The sequence below is a fragment of the Magnolia sinica genome, chromosome 17, assembly GCF_029962835.1.
Source record: "Magnolia sinica isolate HGM2019 chromosome 17, MsV1, whole genome shotgun sequence".
NCBI lineage: Eukaryota > Viridiplantae > Streptophyta > Magnoliopsida > Magnoliales > Magnoliaceae > Magnolia > Magnolia sinica.
Genome location: NC_080589.1, coordinates 1,428,911 through 1,449,801, shown reverse-complemented (window position 1 = coordinate 1,449,801; position 20,891 = coordinate 1,428,911). Strand labels below are relative to the sequence as shown.

General features: G+C 40.9%; 1 protein-coding gene across 1 annotated transcript; it reads right to left on the bottom strand.

The window, feature by feature from the left end:
• Nucleotides 1-4,527: 4,527 nt before the first annotated feature.
• On the bottom strand, nt 4,528-13,032 carry LOC131231217 (1,4-dihydroxy-2-naphthoyl-CoA thioesterase 1-like). The gene is made up of 3 exons (XM_058227337.1): nt 12,825-13,032; nt 6,589-6,780; nt 4,528-5,142 (listed from the first exon to the last, which is right to left on the bottom strand). The coding sequence occupies exons 1-3, from the start codon at nt 12,945-12,947 to the stop codon at nt 4,990-4,992; spliced, it is 468 nt and encodes a 155-aa protein (XP_058083320.1). The 5' UTR covers nt 12,948-13,032; the 3' UTR covers nt 4,528-4,989.
• Nucleotides 13,033-20,891: the final 7,859 nt, after the last annotated feature.

The window sequence follows — 20,891 nt, the reverse complement described above, 5'->3', positions numbered from 1 at the left end:
CAATAGAGCAACCTATATGGGAATGGAATGTACGATAATGAAGGATTTTCCCTTGGCCGAGATCGTGGAAGCTAGTGGCAGTTACCACCATTTAAAATGTTGTTGACAGCTCAACGGTGCTCATGACATTATTGTAAGCAATCCAGAAAATGGAAGTCAAATCACTGATCCAATTGTGGTTGGAAATACAATATCAACCATCTGATTTTGTGATTCGAATTTAATGAGATTAACCCTCTGATTTTGTCCGTAGAAATTGTATCATGGACCATTTTTTTCCTGTCCATCTGATGGCACCAATTGGACGGCTAGGATTATCCAATCAGCATGATTGTGGGCAAGCAGTCCGTTAATAACGAGTTCCATGATTTGGACGGCGTAGATTGATCTTACATATACCTCACATGTAAGATCCAAGCCTTTGCAATAGTTATGAACGTACATCAAGCCCTTAAAGCGGGTAGCTGGAAAAAGTGACGGTCCTGATGAATCCTACTTTTTAATGGTCATGATGGATTGGACGATGTGTATAACAAAAGTTCCCTAGCTATTTGATACTCCTGGGGTATGGCGCTTGATACGCATGTATCCCGAAATTGTACACGTGGCATAACTAACTCAAATTAACCCGGTTAAGTTGTGGATCTCAAAATCAAGTTGCTAGAAAAATAAGGAAAAATCCCAACCCCCCAGTTTCCTCGGCATTTGTTTATTAAAATAGGACCATTGAATTTTTTATTTTTTATTTTTTTCCAATTTCAACCGTCCGATTAATTTCCACCAACCGGATATTCAATCGAATATGGATATTCGTAATCTTTGGTAAATGATATATTTAGATTGGGAGACTTTATTTGGACAGTTTATTTTGAATTACTTATATGCGACAAATGCAGGTTATAAGTAATTTCTAAGTGCCTGTGTATCATCCATCACACTGCCAGAGTATCAAAGTTTTGCTCAGCTGGCCCACTTGCCGGATGTTGACCTGTTGATCTGTTTGGCTTGATATGTAGGTCTGGGCTCGGACCATGTAGATGTCCCAGACATCAGAACGGTTGGTTCGATGCAATCATTAACTGGGCCTAGGTGTACAAAAGAACAGACATTTCAAAGATACTTGTAAGCTCACAGTTTCCATTTCATGTACATGTGTATCTTAAATAGTGGTGTCAACGGGCCAAGTTTGGTAACCTGGCGGAGCTCTTTCCAAGTCCGGCCTGCATTGTCTAACGTAGGCCCAAACACAGCCCAGGCCTGTGATAGGCCAAAATAGTCTGGCCCCACATGTTTGTGCAGGGCGTGAGCCCAAGCCCGAGCCTGGGCCCCAGAGGGAGGGAGAGAGAGAGAGAGAGAGAGAGAGAGAGAGAGATTGGTATATTATAAAATTGCCATCCCAAAACCTAATGGGTTGGCTGAGGGCTTCAATTTTAAACCTGAGCTTGACCCTCAGGCATGATACTCTAGCCAAAATCTAACATGAGGCGAGCCAGGCCCGGCCCATTGACAGCCCTAGATTCTTAAAGGAACTCTAGTATCTAGAGGTGTACATGAGTCCAGCTGAGCCGAGCTTTGCCCAGCTCGTGCTCGACTCGGACAACTTGAGTCTCAGTTCGTGTTGGGCTCGGTTTGGCTTTCGAGCTTAGAACAATAGCTCAGTCCAGTTCGAGCCGAGTTCGAGCTAAGCTCCGACTGTATCAGAGATACCGTCTAACTATACCAGATGTTCGTCTGGCCAGTGGTTGCTGGTCGGATGGGTTCGGACTATACTAGATGTTCGTCCGGCCAGTGGTCGCTGGTCGAATGGGTTCCACTACTCGAACGGATGTTGCTCGCCGGAAAAAACCGGAGAGAGAGTGAAGGAGATGACTCACTTTGGGAGAGGAGATCGTCCGAGAGTAAACTTCGTTCAAGAGAGGAGATCATCTGGATAGATATTGGAAGAAGGAATATTGCCGGGAGAGGAGATCGTCCGAGAGTATTAGGTGAACGGATGACCGGTTTGGGCGATTTGGAGGGGCAAATGGGGTTATGGTTGCTGTTGGGCAAAATGGGTAGGGTCGGGCGTTGAAGGTTTTTTTAAAAACCCTTATATACTCACTTAAACTTGATCTGAGTCAAGTCGAGCTGAGTCGAGCTAGGTCCAGCTTGGACTCAACTAGAAATATTCTGAGCTCCCAAAATATGGCTCGACTCGGTTCGAATAGAGTTTCGATCCGAGTTGAGTCGAGCTTTTTTGAGCCGAGTCAAGCGAGTTACCGCGCTAAGTCTACTCGTGTACAACTCTACTAATATCTATATCATGTTTCAATGATCAAACCATTTATGTAAAGAGACTCCATTGTGGATGGATGGATGGAGGGAATAGGCTTAAGAAATTCTTAGGTTGGACTATTTTAAACTTTCGATCCTTTTCTTACGTGGATCAAAGATTCTCTAAAATCTCCCACTTAACCTACAGTGTCATGTCTGTGGCCCATTGTGATGTGTGAATGATATTTCATCCATCCATTGTCCTCGCCCCCTCATCCTTGGCTCTCAAAATCAGGCATATTGAAAACTCATATATGGACATACCATGTAAAATCATACCTAAAATCTCTAAAATCACAGGGAGGGTGAGGTCCACCTTAATTTTAAAATGGCCTGAATTTTGGGGTGTCCATTCATTCCGGTGGGACGCATCTTTTGAACTCGTGGGGATGACATATAGAAAACATTATGGGCCCTGCACACATTTTGAAAGGTTTTAACAGTAATTGTCCCATTTCAACTATTGCATGGGTGTGGCCCACTTGAGTTTTGGATTAGCCTTGTTTTTGGAAACAAAAGAGAACATAAGAGGGTGATGGTGTTTTTCAAACACAACAACCCACATCACTGTATAGATAGCCCACCATGATTTGATGAGCATTTTCAATGTCTGCTAAGCCTGTACATGAACCGAGGTAGCTTGGTTAGCTTGTTCGACTTGACTTGAAAATGCTCAATTCGACTTGGTTCAAAACTAAGTTCAAGCCAAGTTGAGCTGATTTTTTGAGCTCGAAAAAATTTCGAACTTGGTTTGAGCTTTGCCTGAGCTCATCTCGACTTGGATTGAGCCCCAACTCGAATCGAACTCGGATCGAACTAGTTTGGTGACTCGGTTATTTTGATATTGATATTGCTCACCAAGTGTTTGATGAAATGACTCAATGAAGTGTCAGCTGGTGGCAAGGTATGGATATGAAACAAATACCCTTGTGTCTTGATTTTGATGTTGCCTACCGAGTGTTTGATGAAATACTTGTAAAACTGCCGCTACTGTTTTACATACAGTGAGAAATTGAAGGTGCACTGTATGTGTTTGTGAAAATACTGCACAGACGAACTCGGCTCAAACTGGCCCGAGCTGCTGACCGAACTAAGTCGAGCTAGCCAGTTAGGCTCGAGGACCGAGCCAAGCTACGTTTGAGCTGGAGTCAGCTAGTGGCCTAGCCAAGTTGAGCTGTCGGTTCGACTCGTGTACTCCTCTACGTGCTGATAGTAGTGAATAAAACATGCAGTCGAGGAGGCTAGAGACACTTTGATTGCTCAAGTGATCAAGATGGCAATTCTAGCGTCTGATCGAAATGGAAAAAATAAATTCAGGAATGACACATTTTCAGTACTTGAGAAGTGGACCACTGTACCATGGAAGAGAGCACAAGACAGCAGAGAGAGAAAAAGGAGACATTCCAGATGAAGGAATGAACTCTATATCATTACTGTTTAAGATGATAATCGCCTGTAATTGGATCAATCCAGACCATCCTACGAGTGGGTCTTGCTCATAGATTATCGACGGTTATGAGCAGTCGAAGGTTGTAATTCTTACTGAATGGACGACGCCATCCATCAGTTTTTTAAACTGTCAAATGTGTACCTTGTGACCCATTTTCATCTACTCTCAACTTGAAGGGCACTATTCATTCTGTTCGGTGCATGTCCCACCCACAGGCCATCCACTAGATGGATGGTTTGAATTAAATCCACCACCCCACCCTCCACAAGTCATGTCTTTTATAGCTACTTAAATCAATTACCAAAGGCAAACACAGCCCTATTTATGCCTAGGGATCATTTGGACCATCTAATCGGTGATATTTGGTATGCTTGGGAGCAAAAATCTCCTTTTTGGAAATTACAATAAAACCATGTGATTCCTTTTTTATATTGATTCTGATTATCACTTATGTGTAAGTTATAGTATTCTCTCTCTCTCCACCAATGCATTTTTAATATAGGCTACTAAACGCATTTATATGGATTGCAATTCTAATTATAAGCTACCAAATGTAACTGGTGATTCCAATTCACATGGATCTTGTAGTAATTACCAATGCACATAAAATACACGCAGCCAAACAAACATCTAAAGACAATCAATGAATGTTTAGGGCCTATTTGATTATCCATCAAAGTTCATCCAATCAACCTTTACAGAGAAAAAAAAAAAAACAAAAAAAACAAAAAAAGAAAAAAAAAGAAGAAGAAGAGAGTTTGGGCTATCATATGGATAGGCTATTCTGCTATATTAACTGTTGTTTGTCAAACACCCTATTTAGAGAAATGTCTGTGACTTTCAGACATGTTTGATACATTTGCTCACATAGATATCGGTAGAATTATAAATTGATAATGGAACATGTGGCACATATCGGAGAAAAGGGTGAAACGACTATTGGCAAAGCTTCCCACGGACTTGTCTATGTATGGATGCATACATGTATCAATGCATGCATGCATGTAAACACCAATTACAGCACTTGGATTCAGTCGTCAAATATAAAGAAGAAAAATACATGGGAAAAATGGTACATTTTAATTAATTATTTATTTATAACACACGCACACATACCCACATACTCATGCTATAGTGGGATTTCACCACCTATGGATACTCGAACCCTTGACTGGGTGTTGAAACTCCTAAGAGTCTACCACCGGAGCAAGAGTATGGTACATGAGTCATAGCTTGGCATGCTTCCTGAGTATCTCTCCTGCATCCCTTGTGTGTGGGGGCACAGGCATGTTAGAAAGAAGAGTGACCCTTGATGATGCTACCACCACTCTATTCTCTGCCGTTGATGGATCAATCTTCCACAGCGTCACCTCCCATACCTTTTTAAATTCCAGTCTTCTTATCAGTTAAATAATTATATCATCAACATAAGAGGACATGAGCCGCCTTACTTATCAAGATGGGCCCCAAAATTCAGGATGGTCCACTCATCTGGCCCACCACCACCTGATGTTTCGTGAGAGTAGTTGTAATGCAAGGACATTTTCACACCAGGCTCGAGTGGGGTAACCAGTGAGGTAACCAGTGAGATACGGGGACACACTCGGGGTGGGCAGAGGCGAGCCCCACCATTATGAGGCAGTATCAAGAATTTGAATTCTGAGTAATCTCTGTTGAGCCCACAGTGAATGTATGTGGTTTATCCACACCGTTCATCTGTTTTTTAAGCTCATTTTAGCAGTTGAGCCCAAAATTGAAGCTTATCCAAAGCTCAAGTGGACCATACCACAGGAAACAGTTGAAATAATGATTTCCACCGTTGAAACCTTGCTAGGCTCCACAGTGATATTTATTTGTCATCCGACCTTCTCATGAGATCACAAAAATATGGACGAATGGAAAATACAAATGTGAGCATGATCCAAAACTTCTATTACCCCCAAGAAATTTTCAAATGTAGACATTCAATTCACACCGTTTCCTGTGGTGTGGTCCATTTTAGCTTATTATAGGCTTCATTTTTGGGATAAGGACCTGAAATCATCTGGTAAAATGTATGGACCGATTGGATAAAATACATAAATTATAATGGACCCCACAGAGTTTACTCGGTACGCAATCTGCCTCCCGGTACCCATGTGATGTGGGGTCCACGAAGGGGATTGTACCGAAGTCCTAACCCATATGATGTGGAGCTTGAGTTATGAAATAAAGGGATTAATTCACCATACTCTATCAGCATGAGCTTCTAGAGCAAGTGGTTAATTGCCCCGTATCAAGTTGGCATTTTAAAAAAGTGATGACCGATGGGTTGTATTCATGTATATGTGTGGACAAACTGATCTGGATGATACCCATCAGAGAATGCAAAAGAGAAAAACTCTGATACTCTGGCCTGGTGTGATGGATGATACACAGGCCATAGAATTGCTCAGAACTGCATGTGTGACACAAAAGCAAGTCGAATTAGACTGTCCAAATTATGGGTCCCAATTTAGATGTATCATGAACCAAAAATTACGCTTATTTGTTTTTCTGGCCATTGGATCGATGGACATTCATTGGATGTGGATGGATTAAAAATGAGTGAGGCACGATGGGTTCCATAAGTTAGTTTAATTTGAGTAAATCCACGTCACATGTACAATTTCCAAGTGCCATAGTAGCAAGTGTCATGCTCGGCCAGAGTATGAAATAGTCCCTAACAAGGACTAACTTCTATGGCCCACCTTAGGCATTCCCTCAAGGAATCTAACGGCTCTCAAAGAGTCTTAAATAAAAAAGAAATGGATGATCAAAGAGGGAAGGGAATGACATTGGCGGACCTGGATTGTTTTGCCCACTTTGATCGGCTGGGCTTCTGCCACGACTTCATCTCCAAGCTGGGCCGCATTCAGATGATTGATGCTGAGCTGTACCCCAGCTACTCTCTTGAAGCCTGATGCCACGTGGGCCCCTATACTGGCTAGAGCCTCGGCAACTAGGGCAGATATCCCACCATGCAATACCTTGAACGGCTGATAATGATCCATGGCCACCCAAATATATTAGTCGCAGATATGGGAGGAGAACTGATCACCTACAGGCAACTGTACCACAACTCGTGGTACCGTGCTTTCTATCTCTCCAAATTGGCACCTATTTAGGAAATCCGTAACATTAAAATGATAGGCCCCACCGTGGAAATCAAATTTCTCAAAAATCAGGTTGATCCGCTCGTTAAGTCAAACGGACAGTTGTCCGTTGATTTAAAACAGTGGGGCCCACATGATGAGCGGACCTTCCTGATTTTTGTGGCCCGTGATCTTTATAGCAGGGTCTACTGCTTTAATGGTACCGATGTCCTGCATAAGTAGCACGTTGGTGGGAGAGATGGTTTGGTTCACAAGCTGTGGTTGGTAGCCCCCATCATGCAATAGCAATACCATCCGGCGCGGTTTGGGTGGATCCCTAATTGTGGGGCCCACTGTAATGTATGTGACTTACATCCACACCGTTCATCCATTTTGAAAGCTCATTTTAGGGCATGATCCTAAAAATGAAGCAGATCCAAATCTTAGGTGGACCATACCACAGGAAACAGTCGTGATTGAATGCCCACCATTAAAAACTTCATGGGGCAACCGGAATGTTTATTTTCCATCCAAAGACTTGGACGAAGAGACCATACAAATATCAGCTCGATCCAAAAGTTTTTAATGGTCGATTACCAATGTTTTCTTTATTATGGTCCACGTGAGATTTGGATATGCTTCACTCTTCTCTCAATCACCACTCATAGAGAAATACTTTCATTCCTAGAAATTCTGGTGAGAGATTCCATAGTTTCTTTAGTGTTATCCTCACTTATGGTCATGGTTCTTAATGTCGATATTGACAATACTAAGTATAGGTGTCATGGTCGAAGCAAAAAAAATTAAGAAAAATATCAGGAAAAAAAAGAAGAAGAAGAAAAGAGAACAATAAGATATTAAATATTTATTTATTTATTGTTTTTTGAACGTGCATATGATAGTGTATCGGACCATTTTTTTATGAGAATGTTGTCTATCAGTTTGACTTGTTAAAAGTCAACTAAATGGGCCTTAATGAAACACGAATCAGGCATGATTGGGTGAACTAGGGTTCATTACATTACATTGAAACACAACAAGAAGAAGATGAAAATATCAAAAATAAAGTAGAAGTTTATCATTCTTTCCGAATTTTTTCATAATGGTCCACTAGGCTTCAGTTAGTCTAATCCCTTTCAAATCATTTTCTTTGATCCCAAAATAAGTTTAGATTTGGCCGAAAATGAGTTTTTAAACTTATTCCATAGTTTAAATTAAAAAAAAAAAAAAAAAAAAAACAGAGAGAAGAGAATACATAAATGAATTTTTTTTTTTTTTTAAAATGAGTTGTTGTGGACATATTGGGCCACATCATCAATTTTTTACATCAGGCCAGTACGATTTGTATTGTATTGCGTATAGGCTTGTGATGATACAATACCAATATTCATATCTATGCTTATCATTAAGAATCAATATCTTTCTTTAGTCTCCAGGAGTGTTTCTATAGTCAGGAAAAAGTACCATCCCTTAAAAATAAAATAAAATAAAAATTGAGATATTTCTTTGGTGTTGTGTTTTTTACATGTAATTGCATGAGCTTTTAGGGTAAGTTGACAAAATGGACCAGGTATTTGAATTCGTTAACAATTTTCTAAAAACAGCTCATTAGGTAATGAGGATGAGGAATTCCTTCCAAAGCCCACCACAAGAAGCTAGGTAGGGTCAATGTGATGTTTGTGAGAAATCCACCCAATCCATTAGTTTTGCCAAATCATGTTAAGATATGTGCCCAAAATGTGAGGCAAACCCTTGTTGTACCTTATTTATGACTGTTTTTGAAAAACTCAATTAAAAATAATATATGTTATAACAAGAGTAAGATATAACATACTAAAGATATTCAAGGATACTTGGAATGTTTTTTACGGAATCACAACTGACAGGGATAACAAGACATTAAGCAGTTGAAAAGAATTTAAAAATAAACCAAGCGGCTAAGAGTCATCCAGGAGGTCGACCGAGCAGCTGAGTGAAATGCGGTCGAGTTGGTAAGGAAGCCTGGAGCGGTTATTACGATAAGTGACAAGTTTAGATGGAAGTCTCTAGAAGGTCATGCAGTACTAAAATAGTTACAGTAACCGTCAAAAAGTGGGAAGCATCCGGATGATCAGTGTAAGACTATAAATAGCAAATGAATGTAGCAGAAAATGATCGTCTCATATCAACCAAACCAAATTTTTCTTTCAATTATTATTCGATTATCCGTCGTTTGCATTCCTTAGTGTAATATTTATTGTTATCTATCATTTACATTCTTTAGTGTAATCTCTAACAGTAATCAAGTAGTTGTTAACTTTAGCTATAATTTGAGTTAACACTCATACGCTGGATTTAGTTCGAGTATCAAGTAAAGTTTTCCATCTAGAGAGCTGTTATACAGTTGTTCTCTGTAGCCGACTGTAATAATTTTCCTTTTGTCTTATTTGTACTAAAGATAAAAGTCATTTTGTACAGAAGGCAGATGGGTGACCCATTTTCAAAGGAAGAAGTCCAATTGACAATCGCGTAATCATCTTAAGCAACGCTATGCAAGTAGCTGAATAGGTGACCAGTCTTATTAGAGCTCAGTCATATACTGTCGACTTCCGACGTATTTCTATTTGGTTTGAATTGAACTGCATATTCAATTCTGGCACGCCTGTACTAATCATGTGACCTAGATTGAAATAACAACAATAACCCTAAACTCAAGTGGGATGCACAATAAGAAACAATGAGGATTTAACATCCATTGTTAAATGTGTGGGGCCACAAGTTTTAGATCTGGCTAATATTTTTTAAAGAAGTTTTAGATTAGGCTAATATTTTTGCGCTTTCAGTTCATCTCAGTAGGAATGACCTTATGAACCGCATGGATGAGATATAAACATAACGGTGGACCCTGGGAGGTTTCAGCCGTGATCATTTCTCTACCTACTTTTTCCTATCATATGACCCACTTGAGTTTTGGATATTCCTCATTTTTTGGCCCGTGTCCTACCATGATATGAAAAAACAGAGGGTCGACATGAATTTCTCACAAACATCATGATGGGCTCCACCTAGCTTCCTGACCCATTTGAGTTTTAGATCTGTGACGCAGGGGAGGATATGTAGAGGTCGAGCACCGTCTTCCTCAGAGGGATAACTGTTTCGAATCCACAGAACTCGATACCTTGAATCCACGAGGAGAGATAGAAAATAGAAAATAATTCTAATAAAATTCACAATAATTTGATTGATGATGAAGAACGAGCTTACAACCTCTTAAATTATAACATAAACCCTAGGAAGAAGTTTCAGAATTAAATTATAACTAAAACTCCTAGAAATCGTGATTTACTATCAATAGTAAACTTATTATTTATAGACGGTCGTGATTCCTACTAATGCACATGGTTTTTGGCCAAAAATAATAAGTGTCCTATTTGGCCGAACCATGATGTTCCCCTAATTTTTCTAAGCACTTTTCGTGTTGGACACAACTCAAAGCCCAACGAAAGTAAAAACGAAAATAAACAGGGATTTCGATCATCAATCTAATGGAATCTCACAAATTCGGCGTGGGCAACCTAGTGTAGTGGGGTTGGGTGGCTAAAGTAGCTCGTCCTACCCCCAAAATCATAGGCATGTCAGATAACTCATTCTAGTTTGCGAGATACATCCGTTTTAAGTTCTGATGGTCCGGATCACCTCTGTCTTCGATCGGGCCTTTTATGGTCCATCTTGGCCATGAAATTATCTGCACACGCTCTACATCAATATGCTTTATTTTTGGGCAATGTCTTGACATGATCTTAGAAAATAGATGAAGAGGTTAATTTCTCACAAACATTATGGTGGTCCCATCCTTTGTCTCAAGGTGTTCCTGTTTTACGCTTTCGTGGGCAATTGAGTTCTACGTAGTTAGGGAGCTAAGATGGCTCGAAAAGCTCGCTCGGCTTGACTCGATCTAGCTCGACTTGACTCGAACGATGACTTGAGTTGAGCCAAGCTTCATATGACCCAGCTCATTCTGAAAACAAGCCAAGTTCGAACATAGTAGAGCTTGACTCGACTCGACTCGAACCTGGCTCGGCTCGAAGCTTGAGCTCAGCTCAACTCGAATATATTTTATATTATATTTAAAAATTAAAAAATAAACATAAAACTTAAACCATACTATACCCGTCTATTCCTTTCTTACCATTTCCCTTCATTACCTAACTCACCACGCTTGAGCTCCTCTCTCTCTCTCTCTCTCTCTGCCACTCACCCGAGCTTGACCCAGCGTTTGCCCAACTTATCTCAGCCATACGGCCTGCACTCGCCCGAGCGCGCTCTCTCACTCTCAGCCCAAACAACAAGATACCCTCTATGGCTCTATCTTTTATATATATATATATATATATATATATATATATATATATATATAGAGAGAGAGAGAGAGAGAGAGAGAGAGAGAGAGAGAGAGAGAGAGAGAGTGATGCTCATGTGCGCACCTACGTACACGTGTCATGGGCATATGATCCGAACAGTAAAGGTGATGCTGAATCCCTTGAAATACCAAGGGGCAAATTTTCACCGTGATTTAAAATTCTAGTGGGCCATAGAAAAGAGAAATGCAGATCAAGGGAGTAAACTGTTTTCATTTTTCATGGCCCACCAAAGTTTTGGATCAAATTAAAAATTGGGTCCAGGGGGTTTCATGAGGAGCTACTTCATGTGGACCGTTAAGATTTTGGAGTCACATCACCTATGATGAATTCTCAAAAAAGTTTGCATGAGTTCGGTGCGAACTGGTGCGTAGCATTTGCACAGAACTCGTGCGAACTTTTTTAAGAACCCATCATATGTGATTTGACTCCAAAATCTGAACGGTCCATGTGAAGCACCACCTTATGAAACACTCTGGGCCCAATTTTTACTTTGATCCAAAACTCTAGTGGGCCATGAAAAATGAAAACAACTTCCTCCCTTGATTTGCATTTCTCCTTGCTATGGCCCACCAGTTTTAGATCAAGGTAAAAATTTGTCCCTTGAGGTTTCATGGGATTCCGCATCACATGGACCATTCGGATTAGACGCCCATGACACATGTGCAAAAATGCACACGTGCATAGGCGCGCAGGTGAGCATGACTCTATACACACACACATTATTAATTAAATATTTGATTTGGGGGTTGGGCCCGTTGGTTCGGGTTATTGGGTTGAGTCAGGTGCAGGTTGGGTGCTGAGTTAGGTCGGGTTGGGAGCAGACTCGACTCGACTCGACTCGAGGTAAGCCCGCCTCGACTCGATCCACTAGCTCGCCCGAGCTCGACTCGAAAGGTTTAGCAAACAATCCAAGATCCAAAGGTAAGCTCAAGGCCGAGCTCGAGCTCGAACTCGAGGAGAGCACGAGCCAAGCCAAGCTTGACCCACCTCGACTCGACTCGGCTCTTGTACAGCCCTACAGGTACTGACCCGTTTTCAGACATCATAAACAGCCTGTCGGTATAGATTTTCTTCCGTCCAAACGCAAGACTCAAGGCATACACCATCATTACCTAAAACAAACACGACTCAAAGGGTCGTGCATAGGCTCATTGTAGTTTTACCACCGCATCATCCAACCCATTCAACAGATTCACCCCACTATGAAAGACAAATACCCCAGAAGTAAGGTCGATCCAACCATCATACAACTCACCACATGAATTTGACGGTTGTCCATTAATCCCTATGGAGTGGCCCACTAAATAATTAGATGGGCCTTATTTTTTGGGGCATCCCATCATCGCAGCAGGACTCATGTAATATACGGTTTGGATGCCATAAAAAATACGGTGGGCCGTATATCATGTGTACAGGGAATAAGAATAGACAAGAACAAACCAAGCGAATGACTTTTAAACGCAGATGAATAACCACATCCTACTAGGATTCGTAATCGCAGGGAAACCGGCCTGAAGAAAAGAGTTCAAAAGAGGATAGGACTCTCACCTGACAACAAGCAGCGGTCACCTTGAGTCGGCCAGTGAGCCTTTTTGGTGAGACCTCTTCGATCTCAAACCCTATTGCGTGTAATGGCGTGTCCAGCTCTTCTGTCTTTGATTTTGCATCCATCTCTTCTCGCTTCGCCCTGCTTTCCTTCTTCGCCTCGGATTCCTATCGAGAGAGTCCCGATTTCCCAGAAAGGTTATATACAAACTGCCCTTGCAGGAATTTTTTATCCCGCGTGTTACTAATGTACCTGGGTCCACTTATGTCGAGATCGTCTGATCATTTGAACCGTCGGTGGATGAAATTACAGTTTGGTGATGATCCTCACCATTGATTTTTGAGATTTTATTTCATTGTTCGAGTTTCGTTTTTCTATACAGTATGGGTTGGATCATTAGTTTAGTCTAATTTTTAAAGGAAGCCTCTATAGATTGGTTTCCAGAATATGGACGGTTCCGATCATCTGAGCGTTACAGAATGTATGTTCGATAGAGCAACATATTGGTATTGAGGGTCCAGTAGATTGGACGAGTTTTCCTTGGGTAGGGGAATTGATTCCGGTGGTAGTTTGCCACCATTTATAAATGTCGTTGGCTATTCAATTGTTCACAGGGAATTGTTCCATGGAAATCCAGACCATGCAAATAACGGCTTATGTGTTAATTCTAACCGTTCATTTGGTAACCATCAATTGGATGATTATAATTTCTTGAATAGTGTGATTTTAGAGATAAAATCTATCCAAAAAATTTCCCAAATTTTAGATGGTCTGGACATTCATTCATGGGTGTCACATGTGGGTAAAATGCATCAACACCATTTCCAAAATGATGGCAAACGTACATAAAACATGGATCTGAGCGAAGGAATGTTAACGAGAAAGGTGAATCACGGGGCGTGTGACAACGTGGCACACATTACGACTGTAAGGTGACCTGATCAACAAATCAGGCAAATCCAACCATCTGTCCGTCCACATCAAGAAAAATAGACGGTTAGGAAAAGATAATCATCAACGGTCTAAAGTCAACGTCAATGGGTACTTTTCTGATGAGTTGATCAGCCTCGTTTTAGGAAAATAGAATTTTAAAATAAAGTGCCACCTGATACATGGTTCAGATTCCACACACGTATGTAAATTCGTACGTGTGCTGCTGTTCAATTGTTCAATCTCATCTTGCGCGAATCGCTATGGTTTTTCACGTATTGCAGGCCAAGCGCCGTTTACGCAGTTGAATGACAAAAATACCCTGCAGAGAAGAACTGACAAGTGACATAATAAACATATAAAGTCGTCTCTTCCGGTCAATGCGACCTCACTACTTACTAGCATGCTACAGCACGTCTTCTCTGCAAGTGGCACGTTTTAATGCCAATCTAAACCGACCAAATCGTGGGAACAACAATGGATGGACGATAATATCAAATTTATATAAGATTATGATTAATTCCATCCAATATAAGACTCTCAAATGGATGGTTAAAAAATGATAATTCGAAAGACCAACTTCAGTGCGAAAAATCTGATGTTTAGATCGTCCAATCGCTGTGATTTTCGCTCGAAATGAGCGAATATCCATGCCACGTGTACTCCTAAACGGAACTTTACTGTAGCAGTCGGCCAACTTGTGAGAGATCCAAGCCGATCATCAAGTAGGCAATGCTTCGGATCGGGGCGCGGCTTCGGTGGATCCCCGGACCTACCGAGGTGGGTGGAATCCCTAACCCTGGGGCCCACCTTGATGTATTTTACTTACATCCACACCGTCCATCTGTTTTGAAAACTTATTTTAGTACATGATCCAAAAAATGAAGCAGATCTAAATCTCATGTGGACCATAATACAAGAAACAGTGGTAATCGATCATTAAAAGCTTCTCGTGGGCCACTAAAGTTTTTTTATCTAGATGATAATTGTGTAGTCTCTTCATATGGGTCTTTGTGACCTTATCAACAGGTTAGATGGAAAATAAACATTCTAAGTGGCCCCAGTGAATCTTTTAATAGTGGGATTCAATCAGGACTGTTTCCTGTGGTATGTTCCACCTAAGATTTGGATCTGCTTCATTTTTGGAATATTACCCTAAAATGAGCTATCAAAATGGATGGACGGTGTGGATTTAAGGCACATACATGAAAGTGGGCTCCACAGTTAGGGATTCACCGACCTCGGTGAATCTGGGAATCCACAAACCGCACCATTCGGGTCGGCATTTTCTTAAAATTCACACCAATTAGAAAATACTAACCGTTGGATTGGAGAAATTTTATTTTATGTGAATCATTGAAGTATAACCATATATTTTCTTTCCCACAAAAGACCTCCAATATAATTGTTAGAATTGTTAGATCTTTGTAATTTTTTAATTTATAGACCATCCAATGTATATTCTACGTGATGATCAGTTCAGATCTCGTACAATATTTTCCATCTGTACAAAAATCAAGTCGCTGATCGAGTGGGCGAGAGCAACTTCCTTCAAGGTCTTTTTGTAATTCTCGGGAGTAGTAGGGGTTATCGGTAAATAGGGGAGGGACGCGGATTGCGTCCTACCCCCGACCGTCTCTAGCCCCGGGCGGGCAGTTCTGTGGGCGGGCCCACCGTGATGTATCTGTACATCCAAGCCGTCCATCCCTTTTCTAAGATCATTTTAAGTTGCCGACGCAAAAATAAGGAAAATCCAACGCTCAATTGGACCACACCAAATAATAAGCTTGGTGGCTTTAAATTCACAAAGCATTAAGGCCAGCTGCATTAAATGCAATAGTGATCTGTGGTGTGGTCCATTTGAACGTTGGATATGCTTCATTTTTGTGTTCATGCCTTAAAATGATCCGAGAAAAGGAATGGACGGCTTGGATGTAAGATAAATCAGGATGGACCCACCCACAGAACTGCCCGTTCGGGGCTAGAGACGGGCTGGGGTAGGACGCGGATACAAGGCAGGTAGGTGCGGTCACCGGTCATGCAGGTAACAGGCATTCTTAGGGCATGTGTTTGGTGGGAACGGTCCAGTGGAGGTTTGGTACACTACACCCCTACGTGTTTCAATGGGACACGTGGGGAATTAATCTCTTCATTTGGATAAATTTTCAATGATCAACACCGTTTATACGGTGGACCTCACTACATACGAGCCCCACGGTCATATATATCACAGTCGGCCCCACAAGCTCTCAATGGATCGGATTCAGTTGGATTAGGCTCAAGTTTGAAAATCTCTAACCAGATTTGAATCAGGATTCGGATCGGGGTTATATTCATATCCGATTGGAAACGGATTGGCTACTCTGCTCCGTGGCTGGTGGTCGGTGCTCTATGGGACCCACCATGATGTATGTATTTCATCCATTCTGTTCATCCAATTTTAAAAATCATGTTATGGCTTCATACCAAAAATGATAGGAATATAAATCTCATGTGGACCACACCACATGAAAACAATGGAGATTGGATATCCACCATTAAAATCCTCCTAAGGCCCACTATACTGTTTATTTGACATCCAATCTGTTGGTTAGGTCATACGGTCCCAGATGAAGAGAAAAAACAAAGATCAGCTTGATCCAAAACTTTTATGGCCCCCAAAATGTTTTTAATAGTTGACCCTCATTCAACACTGTTTCCTGTAATGTGGTCCACTTGAGATTTGGATATACCTCGTTTTTGGACTCCTATAGTAAAATGATCTTTAAAAATATATGGACGGCTTGGATGAAACTCGTACATTATTGTGGGCCCCACGTACCACCAACCACCACCCATTGGACGGTGTCAAGGGGGAGTAGCCAATCCGTTTCCTATCCCATCCACTTATAAATATTCAAATCCATTTTCAATCCAAAAATTTATATATCCACTTAATTCGAGGTGGATCTAAGTTCGAATCCACCGCATCACAAATTTTAAAAATATATAAAATAATATATTTAATTTAATAATATAATTTAAATATTTTTAATTTAAATCTTGCAATAAAAAAGGGAACCATCACTATTATGGAAGTTGAAACTGTTAAAGGCTTAAAGCATGCATGCAATAGCAAAAATCCAATTGAATCATATTACTAGATTTGAATTTGATATAAATATTAGTTAAAATTATTTTTATAAACCTGAATTTATTTTATTTAATTAATTAGACATATTTTAAAATCCAACTCCGCATTTTGCGGGTCGAGGGGCATTCATGTGTCGGATGCGACTTGTTCCTACCTGGGTCGATCCGGGTCTCACCAAATCCGCTCTCGACCCGTCCATGGAAGAGAAGGAGATGCGCGTCTACCACTACTTATTTAAAATTTGGCAGTTAAGGTCGACCGTTTAAATTGGCACATCTGTCTGTAGATCTAGACCGTCAAATTATGTTTCCCACTATTGATTAAATATTATCTGAGAATGATATTGATCGGAGGGGATTAACCTGCAAATTTTGGCTGTTGAAATTGGATCATGGACCATTTTATTTTCCACCGTTGATGTTGATGGGTAAGATTGTACGATCAACTTGACTACAGGAATTACTGTCCATTATCAAGGAGGTCCATGATTACAAAGGTCTAGATGGACGTAAATATACGCCAGGTGTTTAAGTTCGTATCTTTGCAACCATATAACAAATGATAGTTGTGAACGAACACCAAGCAGTATTACCTATGTAGCTGCAAAAGCGTGGCCGGATGGACGCGGACTACCTACTGACAGGTTGAGTCGCAAGATTCCCACTGAAGTGACGTCACCAAGTTTTGTGGGCCCCACCATGATATATGTGTTGTATCAACACCGTTCATCCATTTGAAGAGATCATTTTAGGGCACGAGCCAAAGAATAAGTCAAATCCAAAGCTTGAGTGGACCCACTACGGAAAACAGTAGGGAGAGTGACGCGCACCGTTAAAAACTTTTAACGGCTACGGATGATATTTGTGTTTTCCTTTCTTCTTTTTTTTTTTTTTAGCTCACTGGTACAGTCACTGTCAGTTCACACTTCACTGTTAGCCACCCTCACAAGGAATCGATACTTCGACCTCTCCGCTGAAACAAGGTATCTTTCACTCAGTCTACCACTTGAGCTATGGATCCGGCCGTTATTTGTGTTTTCCCTTCATTCTTCGTCCGTTTTCAGTTGAATGTCTCAAAATGAGCTCTCAAAACGGATGGACAAATGGATTTCTCACCAACATCGTTGTGGCCCCCACCTAGCTTTGCAACCTAGGAAGTTTTGGAGGAAATCAGTGGCGGAAAAAGTAGCCGATTAGGTGAGTCCCGGCCACACGCAGACACACCTAGGACAGTGCAATACTTTAAGTCATCCAGCGATTTTTTAAATAACTTTAATGCATGATTAAAAGAATGAAAAGATCAAATTTCGGGTGGACCATACTTTTGCTATCTAACATGTTGATAAGGTCACATAAATTTGGATAAAGGGACAAAACAAATATCAGCACGATTCAAAACTTTTGTGGCCTATTATATCAAAATTCCAAGTTGACCATTTGTAGGAAGTGGTAGGGATTGAACGCCCTGCCATTAAAAATCTAATAGCTCACTTGTGGATGTTGGAGGCCAAATTTTCTAAGGGGTAAGATGGTATAACATTTGACTAGAGTCGTCACTAACCGATCGTTACGATTCTACAGTCGGTTAAACCCCCTAGAAACGCTTAAAATTGAGAACTTAAAGATTCTTAATCTTAAGATGACTCGTGAGTTTACATTTTAAAGACTCCGAGCAAAAGACCACGGTTACAAATAGGGAATATATTAGGCACCCACTCTGCCTGTACAGATGTACGTTTTTTACTTAATAAGATCTAACTAATTTATGAGGAATAATGTTACTTATTACATGTAGAAAATGTAATGTGATACAATAGTGATGATTGACCGATTTGAATTTTTAATGCGCATGATCTGACTATAATGGCAATTTGCAGAGCATGCGTTTGAAACAATCAAGTGTAGGGTATATGTATGAGATACCTATGATGCTGTATGGATGCTTATGATAAAACGATGACCAACCGGTTAAGGTTTCTGGTGAACCTACAACGATTATGTAGGTAGGTCTCGGAGCATATGCTCACCAGTCAGATACGAGAAAATGATGGGATGCAATGTATATGCTAAAACGACGGCTAACTAGTTAAGGTTTCTGGTGGGCAAGATTCGATTATATTGGCAAGCCTTAGAGCATATGTCCGCCAGTCAGATACGTGAAAACGATGAAAATGCATTATGAAGATGATATATATGAGGAGCAGTGGCTGAGAAGGAAATGAATGTTGCATGATGTTAATGCGTTGATTTAATGAAATTGATAGATGCTTGAATGGTTGGATGAATGGTGGTGTCACAAGGCTAGATTGAGTGACTCATATTTGAACTTATGTGGCTCAGGAGGCTTAAACTTTAACTAAGCTAAGATAGGCTTGAATGGCTGGATGAATGGCGCTGCTTCAAGGTTTCAGCCATTTCTCCAATTGAGCTTTCTTTGAGGTTTGGGTTCAGGCTTGGTTTTTGGCCTAAATAGGTGAGTTGCCTGGATTGTAGGGTTGGGTAGGTTGACCAAGTGAGTTGACTCGATGAGCCAATTCAAGGCTTTAGGGTTTTGGGTTCCTAGGGTTAAGGGTTACGCTGACTGGGTTACATGGGTTGAGTTTAGGGTTTAGGACTGTGTTTCTAGGGTTTAGGCTAATTGGGTTAAGGTTTAAGATTGAGGTTCTCTAATGTTTAATTGATACCGAACCTATGGATAAAGTCACATAAATCACAAATATCAACTCCGTCAAAACCTTTTGTAGCCCAATAATGGTCAATCACATTGTTTCCTATGGTGTGGTCCACCTGACAATTGGATCTCCTTCGCTTATTTCAATTATTAGGCTTATGGCCTAAAATGATAGGGAGAAATGGATGGACATCATTGATATAAAATACATACATCAAGGTGGGCCGCACCATCTTAGGCGAGGCTGAGGCCGCACCTAGCTGCTCCCCACCATGTCACTCTCACTGTTGATATTCTAGACTATCACTCACGCTAGTGGAATTTCACTAGCGTATGGGTACTCGAACCCTTGACCCAATGTTGAAACTCCTCAGGGTCTACCACCGAAGCAAGAGCCAGGACCCATGATATTCTTAGACATATTTTAATAAGAACGGTTAATACAGCATCAAATGCTTACCCATGTAAGTGCTGGCGGCTGCTATGTGGGCCCACTATGGTGTAGATGTTTTATCGATACTTTTCTTCCATTTTGTCACGTCATTTTAGGGCACGCACCCAAACTTGAGGTAGATCTAAATTTCAAGTGGACCACACCATGGTAAATAGTGGTAATTGAACGCCCATCATTAAAAATTGCTTGGGTGCCACAAAAGCTAGGATCAAGCTGATATTTCTATTTTCCTTTCATCCAGGTCTGTGTGACGTAATCAACAGTTTGAATGGCAAATAAACATTACAGTGGGCCCTAGGGAAGTTTTTTATGGTGAGCATTTAATCACCATTGTTTCCTATAGTGTGTTCCACATGAGATTTGGATCTGCTTCATTTTTGGGCATATAGCTTCAAATGATCTGGAAAAACGGATGGACGGTGTGGATAAAACAAATACATCATGGTTGGGCCCACAAAGCACCAACAAGCACCTAGATTGGTACACAAAAGGGGTTAACTACCGAATCCAAGTCCATGAAACACATCGTTGGTCAGCTTTGAGAATCTAAGGGCATGATTTTTGGCCATACACACACGTAGTCCACCATCACAAACAAATAAGGCATGTATAAAGAGAAGTAGTCACCTACAGCTAATGCACCACAACCTGTTGTCACTTATGTATGACATCAACACCGTTAAAACGGTAAGCCTCGCCACAAAAATTACCTGGATCAAAAATCATTTATACGCCACATAAGTAATTTCGAAGTGCCTGCATATCATCCATCAAACTGACACAGTATCTAAGTTTTTTTGAATAGGCCTGGCCTAGGGTCCAGCCCAAACAGCTTAAAAATGAAAAATGGAAATTTGAATAGGCCTGGCCTAGGGTCCAGCC

What these genes read in the sequence shown, in the direction of transcription:
- LOC131231217 (XM_058227337.1), bottom strand. Translation starts at nt 12,947, where the DNA reads ATGGATGCAAAATCAAAGACAGAAGAGCTGGACACGCCATTACACGCA. An exon ending in TGACCGCTGCTTGTTGTCAG is followed by an intron (nt 6,781 to 12,824) that starts GTGAGAGTCCTA and finishes GATCATTATCAG; the next exon opens with CCGTTCAAGGTATTGCATGG. An exon ending in AAGTGGGCAAAACAATCCAG is followed by an intron (nt 5,143 to 6,588) that starts GTCCGCCAATGT and finishes GAATTTAAAAAG; the next exon opens with GTATGGGAGGTGACGCTGTG.